This window comes from Hyperolius riggenbachi, chromosome 12, assembly GCF_040937935.1.
Source record: "Hyperolius riggenbachi isolate aHypRig1 chromosome 12, aHypRig1.pri, whole genome shotgun sequence".
Lineage (NCBI taxonomy): Eukaryota > Metazoa > Chordata > Amphibia > Anura > Hyperoliidae > Hyperolius > Hyperolius riggenbachi.
In genome coordinates, this window is record NC_090657.1 from 85,196,295 (window position 1) to 85,209,431 (window position 13,137).

A 13,137-nucleotide genomic window follows, 5' to 3' on the forward strand; every position below is an offset into this window, starting at 1 on the left:
GATACCCCCCTCCCTGCCAATTCCCAACCACCCTTCCGATCGCCGCCGGCGCCTATGCCCGTCATGAAATCCCGTTCTGAACGGGATTTCCTTGAGGGCTTTCCCAGTCACCATGGCGACGAACGGAATGACGTCATCAACGTCGTGACGTCATAGGGAGTCCCGATCCACCCCTCAGCGCTGCCTGGCACTGATTGGCCAGGCTGCGCACGGGGTCTGGAGGGGGGGGGGCCCTATTACGCGGCGGATCGGAGAAACACGCAGCTAGCAAAGTGCTAGCTGCGTGTTTAAAAAAAAAAATTATTCAAATCGGCCCAGCAGGGCCTGAGCCTCCGGATAACGTGCACCTAACGCAAGGCCTGGTACTCTTCGATGTGGACGTCAGAGTGAGCCACGTTGTGCAGCTCACTCTGGCGTCCGTGATGCGTACTGTACTCTTGGACGCATCCGGCATCACGTGGTCCCGCCAGCCAATCGCCGCACCAGGAAGTAAACTCTGCACGTCACAACGTGCAGTAAATATTAATTAGCCATGTGCCTGGCCGCTCTCCGCTCCTCCCCAACATAACTGAGCATGTGCAAACAGTCTAACGCGGCTTAAGCCGCTGTGACGCCGTAGCATGCTGCACTTTCGGAAGAACGTGCAGCGTTACATGTAACGCAACGTGGGCTGTGTGAACAGCCCACTTGTGTTACATTGCTGTGCGTTGGGGGAGCGTTACAGGCTGCACTAACGTGCGCCTGTAACGTCCCTGTGTGTAAGCAGCCTAAAACTATTCTGAATTTTCAGTAATTCTTCATAAATATAGTCTAAAATGCAAGAATGAAGATTTGCCATCTTCTTACGCTCCTCCAACTGCTTTAGCATTTGTAACAGGAAGCTGTTAACCACTTAATGTAAAAAGTTGTGTTAAAAGGGAGAACTGTGGTGAAATTTATCAACAATAAAATATAGAAATAATGGCACACTATATATACTCAAGCCTGCTGAGATGCTCGCCATTCATCACACGTTGATGTGTCAGACAGAGCTTGTCTACTTGTACATTTTCTGGTGGGGATCTAGAACTGCTGCCATAGCAGCAGTGTAGCTCACTAAGGAGGGTGCCATTTTCACTGATGCTCTGGTGGGAGCTGCAGAATTTGTTGGAAATGATCAAACATTATGCCTACAGTGGGAATTACATGTATTAGACAAACAGCTGCATTTATTCTCCCCTGCAGTAGAGTGTCTCCTATCCAAGTTCACCAGGAAGTGGAATATTCATCTCAAATATGTATGTTGTCATTTTAACAATGGCATCAATTGAGCATGTATATATTTGATCACAGAAACCACAGACTATCGTTACTTAATTGCCAAATGGAAATCACAGCTCCTTTCAAGTGATTCTATTCTTCTCTCTGCACAGTGATGTTTAGTGAACTCATACCTGGTAAAATTAAAGACACTATGCCAACTTTTCACAAAACGTGAGACAGGAGGCTCTCATAGCAATACAATATTAGTTCAACCTATATTTTGCTTTTATTTGAAGAATATCACCCTTACTTTAAAAGTATTGTTACATTTGATATTTATCTTCTGTTATTTTTATTTTATGGACCTTGGAACATACTCTAGTTGTACCTTGGTTTCTTTATTTTGTTTTGCTGTATGATTACGGTTTTATATGCCATGTAGTTCAATTAGAAGAAGTGTAAACCACCCTTGAGCTATGTCTATGCTTATCAGCAAAACGTGGAACACAGCGTGACCAAGCGTCCTGGTGGACGCGAAACGGCCGTCGGCGACCCCATTGCAGCCCTGACATTCACTTCCACCCCCGCTTAGCCATCACAGCATGACAAGGTACACGTCTGATTGATGTTAGCCCCGATGTTATACACGTTTTATATCAAGACAAAATAAATGAAGCTGAACTGACGGATGGTGCATGTAGCTGCTTCTCTTTATCAAGATTTATCAGCAAAATGTACCTGGTTTCACTTATGTGATGTTTTTATACAATCTTCAAAGAATTGTTAATTGCTGCACAGGTTTTTCATTCTGCTATGTCTTGTGACTGATCTTTTGAGTCACAAGTAAGATATTTTTAAAACTAAACGCACAGAATATTTAGTTCTTCTGAGGCAGTTGAAGTGATGGCCACCTCCAAAAAGCTGCAAGCAGTGTCTGAGAAAGCCAGATCTATGGCAGCACAAAATGCCTTCAAACCCCAATTATAAACAGCTCCATGGACACACTCGTTCCATGCAGAAGCTGTTGATCTACAGTCCACAACTTTATTAACACCCTAAAAAAGCATAGCTAATAATCATTGCTAGCTTCCTATTCAACACAAATTGATTGTAAGCCCATTCGGGAGGGTTTTGTTCCCAATGTGCTCTTGTCCAACACTACATGGACTCAGAGACTTATATTTATCCCTACCTTGCAATCTGTGCACCATTGTTTCACTATTTTCTGTAATGTTGTTTAACTCTGTAATATCCCCATGTTATACTGTTCTACATTGTATGCCTCACACTTTTGCACTGAGTAAAATGCCAGTGCTCTATAAATAACCTTTAAAGAGAACCAGAGACGAAGCACCCTCATGTATTTTATTACATTTATCAGTGCGAACATGACAGTAAACACCTACCCTGCTTTTAGTTTTATTCTTCTCAGTCTAATCTATCTGTTCTCAACTGTGATAAGAATCCACCGACTGATTCAGTCTAGGTTTGACCTGGAATCATTATAGCTGAGTCACTCTTCTGTGGAGTCTTTTCAAGCCCAAGACTGCCCCCTCCTGGCCCCCTACTCAGAGCTGTTGACATGGGAGGGGCTGCTGCTGCCGAGAAGGAAGCTCTGACACACACAAGTGTATCTGTGTGCAGTGTGCAGCCAGTCATTATCTACTGTAGGCAGTTTCATTTCTATGAGAGACACTTCCTACAGGCAGCCACACAGCATACCAGAATAATAAATTTGAAAGCAGACAGATGAAAGGCAGCAGCAGCCCTTCTTGTCTATAGTCTCATAGAGGCTAGACAGCACAACCAGAACAGTTTATAACCTGGAAGCAGAAGAGATATGAGCCGGCGGCCATATTGGATATTTCCTGGAGCAATAATGGATAAAAAAAACACTCAAAAAGGCACACCAGAGTGGCAAAATTATCAGGTAGAGCATTTATTCTTTACAAGCTATCAACTGATATGTTTATTTTGTGTGAATCGTTCATCTCTGGTTCCCTTTAATAATAATATACAGCTTTGAAAACACAAATATGCTGCTTTTTTTCATTCATAAGCATGCACAATAATTTAGACCAATTTGTTAAACCAGAAACTCAACTGAATTAGCCCAAACTTTGAAAAATATCAAATGTTTGTTAATACATATAATATTCCAGATTCACTACAAATTAATACGAGCTCACAAACCAGGCAGCAATCTAAAACACGTCTCCAGGAAAGAACATGCTCTTGTTGAGATCATATGCTGCATGTCCTGCTCTGAAAGAGCTGTCCCACTAAAGCAAATACCACCACCCTTTAGGGCCTATTCACACTGGGGCGATAAGCGGCTGGCGATCGCTAGCGCTTTTAAAAGTGCTAGTGTAATGTAAAGTATAAGCCAGTGATCTCACTGCTGCGATCGCCGGCGATTCGCGATTAATGCAAACGTAGTGCATGCAGTGCTTTTTCGTGATTTTTTTGAGCAATCGCAACGTTAAAAAAGCGCTAATAGCGATCGCTCAAAAAGTGCAAAAATATATAGTAAAAAAATATATACATGTTTAATGCAAAAAAAAAAATGGCCGCCGCAAAATTCTAGCGATAATCAGCTGTATTGTCAATAGACACAACTGTAGTTCACCATTTCACCTATAGGAATATTTTCAATGTGTGCTAAATGAATAATTACCCACATGAACTATTTGTTCAAATAAAACTAAAAACAGTCTGCAGATGAACTGCAACTGATTCAGCAGTCATTTGGCATGCAAAACTTTTATTTTATTCAAATCGGTAGTAAATTGTGATGATGTGAGTTTTCTAGGATTGGATATTCCAACTCACTGAAATGATGTCCATGTAAACAATGGATAAGAGGACATGTCTGGGGCAGTGCATACGCTAAGGACTGTGCAGGCCAATAGAGGGCAGAAATGGATATAGGACTGAGCAGTTCTCTTCCAGCATAGTCCCGTTCATCGATTCCTTTCAACTATGCATGCTTCTGTTTCCATGGGAAGAGACAATTGACCTTCAGAAATGGCTTACTTCTGGTGCAAAAACCCTTAATTAATACGCTGTTCCTCCCATTCACAACTGAATGCACCCAGTAGTTAAGTTTAACACCGCTAAATATATTGCTAAGATTTTGAATGTTAAACATCATAGAATACTTCTTACTTTTACACTAATGCACATGTCTGCTCAAGGTAAAAGGTTTGCCTCAGTGATATGACATAGACTTCAACAGCAGACATACATAGTAATTTTTCTCAGCATGCTGGCTGTTTGCAGCTGGAAAATAGCTAGCAAGCAACGAGTCATAATAAAAAGTACAGTTTTGACTGTGTGCATATTTACCGTGCCCTGCTTGTTTCTGGCTTGGCTCCTGCAGTCCTATTGTACCAGGCCGAGTGGTGGCTTGCTGCTCCCTCGCTGACGCAGGGCTCTGGGTACCATGCTGTTCCAGGACTGCTTCCAGGGCAGCCATTTCTCTCTGGAGCTTCTCTAAATTGTTCCGCATGGCTTCCCGCTGCTGGAAGAGAGGGCACCCTGCAAGTTTAATCTACCTCTTTTAAAAAGATAACAGAAAAACAGCAAATCTCTTGCAAGACAGGTATTGGGAGTTAGCAAATCTCAGTTGATTCACTAGTCAGTCTTCATTTTAGGAAACGTGGCAGCAATATGCGATCAGCCCATGAAATGAAATAGGAGCTGCAAGCAGTCACTAACATTTAAACTTTTTAAATACAAAATAAAATGGTACAACTCAAGTATAAGAAACAACTATAGTGGTGGTCCCACAGAACATACTGGGTCTGATTGGATGGAGAGCTCCTCAGAGCCAGTTAGTGACACAACTTCATACTCCATACAGCACTGCAGAAGAGGTTTCACAAATACAAAATAATAATAAATAAGAACTGAACACACCGTGTGCAAAGCAATTAGGAGCTAAAGTGCAGGAGCAGCTGGTTTTGACAAATCAATTTCACTCTGATTCTGTGATGGTCATGTCTAGGAGAACTCATAGAAAGCAAATGATCAGTTTGGTCAGGTAATTTGCTAGTCATGATCATGTGCTAAAGTTGTATGTGATCACAGCAAATCAGAGCTTTGCAAATCAGCTGATCACACAAATGACATGCTTCTCCAGGAGTTCTCCTAAACACGGCCATCAATAATTCAGTCAGACCTTTCCCCCTACTACTGTATATAGACGTTTTAGGTAAATTAGTGCTTAGCCTCTTGGCACTGTAGGATCTTGACGCCAGAGCCAAAATTAAACCCCAGTAGTATCTATCTTTACCTGTTTGACTGGCACTTTACAAATAAAACATATTATAAACATTAACCTTCACCAGTTTACTAGCATTGATCCTTTGATTCAATTGGCATCCACAATAAACATTAAAACCCAAATAATATATTATGCAAATAAGAGGAAATGAGGAGTAATTAGAGCATGTGTAATGAAAGATGTGTTCCTCAGAAAAAGGTGTACACAATCTCAAACCAATGAGACTGGAGTATATAGGTAGTGGAAAGACCACAAAAAAAGGTGTGCAGGGAAAAATGACAAATTGACAATAAAATAAAAGATATATATATTGTATATTCTCACTGAAGGCATCCAAACTATGAATTAACACATGTGGAAGTATAGTACATAAACAAAAAGCGTGAAACAACTGAACATATGTCATATTCTAGGTTCTTCAAAGTAGCCACCTTTTGCTTTGATTACTTCTTTGCACACTCTTGGCAAATAATGGGGGTTTAAATGATGAACTTAATCTTGCCTTTTTCTATAAGCGTCCTGAGAGTTTTAACAGTGGTAGTCCTTTCTGTATGATTTTTATGTAAGTGGATGGTGCTGGATGCATCAATATACAGCAGTGTACATCAATATCAGAAGAGAATCAATCTCACGTGGTAGGACTACTAGGGCTTCCTTTTATTACGGCCCATGCACGTCTTTCCTCTCTTTCTGTGCGGGCAGGAAGTATGGTTCATTCTCTACACACACAAAGAAGGCCATGCAGTATGGGCTAACGAAAGAGCCAAGTTTAATGAAATGTGGCGGACGCTAAACTTTAATACAAAAAATAAATAAACAAATAAAACAAATAAAAGCACCATTAACTTTCATGCTATAATTGCCGCAGAATATGTAAAATCCCTTACCCTGAACAAACCCAGTGGGAATGCTAAGTCTGCTTCTCATTCTGGGTTATTAACTCAGTGTTTTTACATGTTGGCAAACTTGCACGTAAAAGCGTGCCAAAAAGGTCTTAAAACAAGACTCAGATCAGGAGAAAAGGTGGAAACCGCTCACCCCAGATAGAGCAGTGCCAGAACAGGATAGCCAGTGCCATACAATCTTGAAAAAACGAAGGGTCCGCACAGTGCTCCTAAGATCCTTTAATCTTTATTATGGACGTATCCAAATAGGTCAACACACAAATCTAGCTGACATGTTTCGGACCTTCTGGTCCTTAATCATAGCCAGAGTGCAAATGGTGCAAAGCCTCCTATGTACCCTCCTCCGATGGGGTGGGTGGCTCCCGGGAAACGCCCAGGAAACCGCCCCCAACCCAAAAACAGGAAGGGACATGTACAACATAAGTACAAGGTAAACATAGCATAACTACTTAATCCATGGCTAGAAATTGGATTAAAGCAGGAGGCAAACAGGCATAAAATTCAAAAGTACCAATCAAATCCAACACCAAGATATAATAAAAATCATAAAAATATGTAAAGATTGTAAATTGTACAATTAAAAACACCAAGGAGCAGCGTATACAGAGAAAATGCAGACTAAGTCAAAAGGGCCAAATCCCAACGGGAGTTTAGGCCATTAGGGAGCCGTGAACCCAATCTGAAAATCCATAAAGCTTCTCGGCTCTTCAGCCGCTTGGTTGTGTCCCCTCCTCTCTGTGCAGGGAGAACCCTCTCTAGAGCATGAAAAGAGAAAGAGGACATGTCACCTTGGTGAACCTGGCGAAAATGTTTCGCCACATTGGAAACGTTGGCACTAAGCCAGGCAGGGCCACAGTAATGTTCCCCTATTCTAGCGCGTAAAGGTCTTGTGGTGCATCCCACATACTGCAGGGCACAGGCCCCACAGGTGACGAGATACACCACATTCGACGTCCCGCAGTTAATAAATTGTCTGATGGGGAAACTGCGTCCATTCGATGTCGAAGTGGCAACACGAGTGCGGGTATGAACCCTGCAATAGTGACATGTCCTCACCCCACACCTATACGATCCCAACAGATTCAACCAAGTGGAGGACCTGGTACGGGACTCATATAGGCTAGGGGACAATGATTGGGCCAGAGTTGGAGCACGCCTGCTTGCAAAGCGTACCCCCTGTTGCAGGATACAGCGTAGATCCTCATCACCCTCCAAAACGGGAAGATATTTTTTAAGAATAGACACAATTTTATCGTATTCCTTGCTATATGTAGTAACAAAAGTAGGTTTAGAAACCCCAGAGTGCTCCTCCGGGTAGTCCATAGCTCTCAGCAAGAGATCCCTGTTTTTGGAAGATGCCTTGGCCCGCGCCCTGTTGATCATCCAGGTAGGATACCCCCTCTCCTTCAATCTAGTCCCCACTGCTGTGAACTCCTCCTCAAGCCAGGCCCCCCTGGAACAATTACGGCGGGCCCTTATGAATTCTCCAACTGGAACCCCCCGTATGGTATGTCTGGGATGACAACTGGTGGCCCGGAGGGTTGTATTCCCACTACAAGGTTTTCTATAGGTCCTGGAATGTACCATACCCTCATGGGAATCCCCCACCAAAGTGACGTCCAAATAGTCAATGGAACTAACCCCCCAATTGAAGGTGAACTGTAAATTCAATGCATTGGCGTTCAACTCTCCCACGAAAGAGGGGATGTCCTCAGGGCTACCTCTCCACACCAACAAGAGGTCGTCGATGTACCTCCCGTACCACGCAACATCCCCCAGGCGGCGGCTCCCACCCCCAGATCAGTAATACATTTTACTTGCATTACCGGTTTAGGTCCCATTTTATACTGATCGCACAAGACTCCTTGTTTACAAAAAGAAATAAGTCATCACCAGTCTGTTCTTTGAACTCACTTGGGTATATATGCTAACCCCCAGGAAAACTTTACATGTGGAGGCAGTGCACATAAAGTTTACTGGCCTATACACTAAAGACAACGTTTTTTACTGGCCTGTACGCAAATGACGTAACGCTTCACGTAATCTGCACAAAACCCTGTTACACATGCAGTGCCTATGTAGCTTGTGCAAGAGGCAGCTGTTGCACATATAAAGCGAGTTAGTAATGCATAGTGTAATTTACATAAAGCACCATAAACTTTACATGCAATGGTTGCACACGTCAAGTTTACCAAGATTTAGTAAATATACCCAAATATGTGTGCTAAATAGCAAATAAAATCTGCATGGGGAAAAGAAGTGAACAATTTCCATTATACCAGAAGGGAACAAGTTGTAAGTATATTTTTCATACAAGAATCAGCACACATTGCAGCATGTTTACTATAAAAGCCCATTCACACTATGAATCGCTAAACGGTAGCGTTTAGCGCTACCGCTTTGAGCGGGTGATTTTCCCGCGTTTAGCACGCTAAAATCACTACTCACACTTCCGCGATTCAGAGCGATGGCGGTCAGTGCTTTATAAGCACTATACCGCGATTGCTCCAGAATTGTGGCAAAATGCTGCATGTAACGTGTTTGGCGATTGGCGCTAATCGCAAAATGCACATGATCGGTGCCAATCGTGGCAGTGAGATCACTGCCATAGGGTAAAATAGCACTAGTGCTTTGGCGATTAGCGGGAATCGCCCGCTAATCGGCGTAGTATGAACGGGCTCTAAGGGTAATCACTAAAAGAAACCTGCTTATACTGGAGGCCACGCGTCAGCATTATAAAATGGGGTGAAAAACAAATTCACGTTTATTGCACCATTGATCAGGGTTCTATTTTAAGTTACTTGAAGTACACTGAAAGCTTATTTTCTAGCACTTCTAAATATACCAATAGCTTAGTGATCAAATATTACTTTTTGTGTGAAAAAAAAACAACAGCTAAAAAATCTGGTCTGAATCAACTTTGAGTTGAGTGAGTCAGTAGCAGACTCCTTGGGAGGGGCTGCTGATACTTTGTTTCATCTTGCAGTTCAGCCTGCAAAGGGTGAAAAGAGAGAGAATTCACAATAATGAATCTCTATGGTACATGAAGTGGTTAGTGTCTGGCCTTCTGACCACATATTTTACCAGTGATGGCTAATCAAGGAACTCATAAGTAAATAATAAAAAAAAAAAAAAAAAAAAAAAAAAAGAGAGTTCTACTACTAACTACCTACACAGGACAAAAAGTATTTGTGCTTAGAGCCATTATATTCACACTACAGCTACTTTCACAGTGGGACGTTACCGGTGCCCGTTAGAGCAGCCTGTAACGCAGCCCGACTCACAGTAATGAAAAATCAATGGGCTGTTCACAGTGCCCACGTTGCGTTACAGTGTAACGCTAGACGTTCAAAGAAAGTGCAGCATGCTGTGCGTTATATGTGGTTTTAGCTGCGTTAGACTGTTTGCACATGCTCAGTAAGGGGAAAGTCCGCTATTGTTCCTAGCCACATGGCTAATTAATATTCGCTGCACTGTAGTATTGTCCAGATCATGAACAATTCGAATCTTTGGATCTTTTTTGGGAGTCGAATCATCCGGATCATCACAATGAAGGATTCGGTTCACAGTGGATGTCTGGAAGAAACAGGAACTGCAGCTTCTGTGTACAAGCTCAATCTTCCTGATGCATCTCTCCCTTCCCCATTAGCACCCTCAATGTGTCCTCATTCTCCTGCACCTCTCACTCTGCTGCACCCCTGCTTCCCTAGTAAAATGATTCAAAGATTCAGTTCAAAGATCCGGATCTTTTCAATGATCCGATTCGAATCATCCGAATCATTGAAAAGATCTGGACTTCACAGGATAGCAACAAGAGCCTCATAACGTGGCTCAATCTGACGTCCAACTTCAACACCACCATGCGTTGCGTTAGGGGAACGTTATGCGACCTTAACGTCCCCTAAAACGCAACGTCTTGGTGTGAAAGAGGCCTTAGGGCTTGTTCACACTATGCGCGTTGAGTCACACATGCATAGCACCGTGCACACATTAAAACACCTGTGTTACATCACAGCCTGGTCAACGACCATGTGTGATCCAGAAGCACACTGTAAAATATGCATGAGGATAATTGCAAGATATTACACCAAAGAGATGTTAACATGCTCATTCAGTTGTAAAGGCAGTAAATTCACATGGGCTTATGGTGCACTGTGGTGGGCATAATGTGAACAAGACCCCACAACAAAAACTAGCATTTTTCCACAGGCTGTTGGCAATAGCAAACTCCATAGTACACCTTGTAGGATTCTCCTTTTATAAGCTTGTCATTCGACATTTGTAACTGAAAGTTTCACCAGGAGAGAAGACCGAATTCAGGTCAGACCCCTTTTATGGACAAGGTCCTGGGCGTTTTAGATGAGTTTGCAGAAGGTACGCTGATCCTTGCCGCAGACTTTAAATTTTGTTATGATCCAAATAAGGACTCCTCATTCGGTAAATCCTGCCTCTCATTTGAAGCGATTAGGAAGGGGGGGAATAGCCTTGACGTTCAGCCGCAATCAGCCCCAGTAACCAGTTCAGTCGCATCAGTCGGCGTCTTCTGCGCATGTGTGGACTTCCAGTGCATGCTCAGAAGACCCCGACTGAGTCAGTTACCGGGGCTGATTGCAGCTGAACTGGAGACCACGGGAGAACAGCGAGGTACTCAGACATGCTTATGGGGCTTGAGGGAGCCCCAGGTAAGTATCAAGTTTTTAATTATTCAGTCTCTGGTTTACTTTAAGCAACAGCTGGTGGACATTTGGCATCCACACCAGCACCCAAGGAAAAAAAGATTTTAGGTTTTACTCACACCCACATTGCTCTTATCCACGATTTTTTATTTGGTGTCTCATAATTTACTATCTGAAAACCTGAAGAACGATATAGGCATAACTACATGGTCTGACCAACTTTAGAATTGACTGGGACAAATGTAAAGTCAAGGGGATTAAACTGCAGCCAAAAGAGATTACCATAATAATATTAAGGATAATTTGCCATTTAAATGGGTCACAAAACCGCTTGCATACCTTGGGGTTAAAACCACAGTGAAGGCTCATAAGTTTTACCCACTGAACCACTGTTCACTCTCTTCGGTAAAGACAGCCTTGTTAAATTGGAGAAAACGGAGGCTCTCAATCCTGGGAAGAATTGATACCCTCACGATTGTTATGTTATGGTTAGATTATTATGTTTTTCTGACCCTCCCAGTTCCTGTCCCTGGAAACCTTTTCGTGGATGTGAGAAAGGAGTGCGCAAAGTTTCCGGTCCCCCTGATCACCATACTTTGGTTATCTTGCTTTGATAAGAGCTTCCAACCGGCGAGTCTACAGGTAACACGATTTCAACATTTAAAACATTTCAGGGATAGATACCTTCTTTCCTGCTGCCATCTCCACTTATGTCCATATTAGATTATAAACATTTTTATTAACAAGGATGCCTGACCAATGAGTTTAGGAAATGGAGGGGAGGTCCGAGGATCCAAGTGCGAACCTTGATCAAAAAAGATAGATGGAGAACCTTGGAGGAGATGGAAGATTTATTGCAATGTTTGGATCATGACTGGTGGAGTCTAATGCAGTTTAGGCATTTTTTGTTATCACAGGGGAAGAGGGTGGAGTACTTTAGGGATTTAATGAAATTTGAGGAATTGGGTAGCTCATAAGGTAGAACAAAAAAAGCAGCTGGCCCTGAATTCAAATATTTTAAATAGCAGAGAGGACCATACCCTTCCGATAAAGAATAGATGGCAGGTGAAAAAACTATAGCTTCACGGATGCGCAATGGAGGAAAATCATATTGCTATCTTTTAGGGCCTCTGTCTCCTCCAGTATAAAGGAATCAGGCTTTAAAATGATTTCGAGAAAGTAGGTTACGCCTGAAAAATTAAGCAGGATGTATCCTGGAGCAGATATGGGGTGCTGGAGATGCCAAGGTAATACATTCCTTCATATTTTCTGTGAATGTTCCAGAGTACAGTGATTCTGGAAGGAAGTGAGAATTTTTATTACAAAGCTACCAAATATTGATGTGCCGGATGATTCCGCCTTTTTCCTTCTACAGAATAATGAGTGGAGTATAGGGAGTTCTAGGAAATCCCTTTACTGACATTTGCATAAATGCAAACAAGGAATGATTGAAAGGCATTGGAAGTCACATATGCCCTCATACATATCAGAATGGATTTTGGAACTATCATGCATTGAGGGTTTTGAGGGGCTGATACAGTTTATACATGTCTGAGAAGAACACAGATCTACCTGGGAAAACGGGCATGCCTTTACTTAACGGATTAATACTGTATAAAGAATTAATTGGATAAGGTTGAGTATGTTTGGGTGTGAAGGTGGGGGCAGACTTGAATAACACAGCGACAAAACTTGAGAGATAGCTTATAACAGTCTCAGTGGAACTTCAGGGTTGAGGTGGTGCCTAATCCCCTTTTCTTTTCCTTGTTTTATTTTTTTACTTTATAAGGGTGTGGATGTGGTGTGTGGAGTCTTAAAGCCTCGTGGATTAGGAACTGGTGAATTAAGGATATAAAACAGGTGTAAAGAAGATAGAAGGAAAAGCATAGGGAATTGTTCTTTCTAGATATGTAAAGTTAAAGATGAAGATATTATATTAATATGCGTTAAATAATAAATGGGTATATAGATAGAGGACCGCGGGTTCCCGGATTGTTAATAGGAAGCTCGGTTAATAGGCGCTTGG

The 13,137-nt window shown here is 42.3% G+C and overlaps 1 protein-coding gene across 9 annotated transcripts in view; it reads right to left on the minus strand.

The window, feature by feature from the left end:
- The window catches only part of BRCA1 (BRCA1 DNA repair associated), a 243,881-nt gene that overhangs the window by 127,831 nt on the left and 102,913 nt on the right, over positions 1-13,137 (minus strand). For 8 of the 9 annotated variants that reach the window (XM_068264418.1, XM_068264421.1, XM_068264423.1 and 5 more), the window contains exon 12: positions 4,591-4,765. In XM_068264418.1, coding sequence (XP_068120519.1) covers positions 4,591-4,765 — 175 coding nt within the window. The remainder of the gene's footprint in view (positions 1-4,590; positions 4,766-13,137) is intronic. The other variant, XM_068264422.1, reaches the window with a different exon arrangement.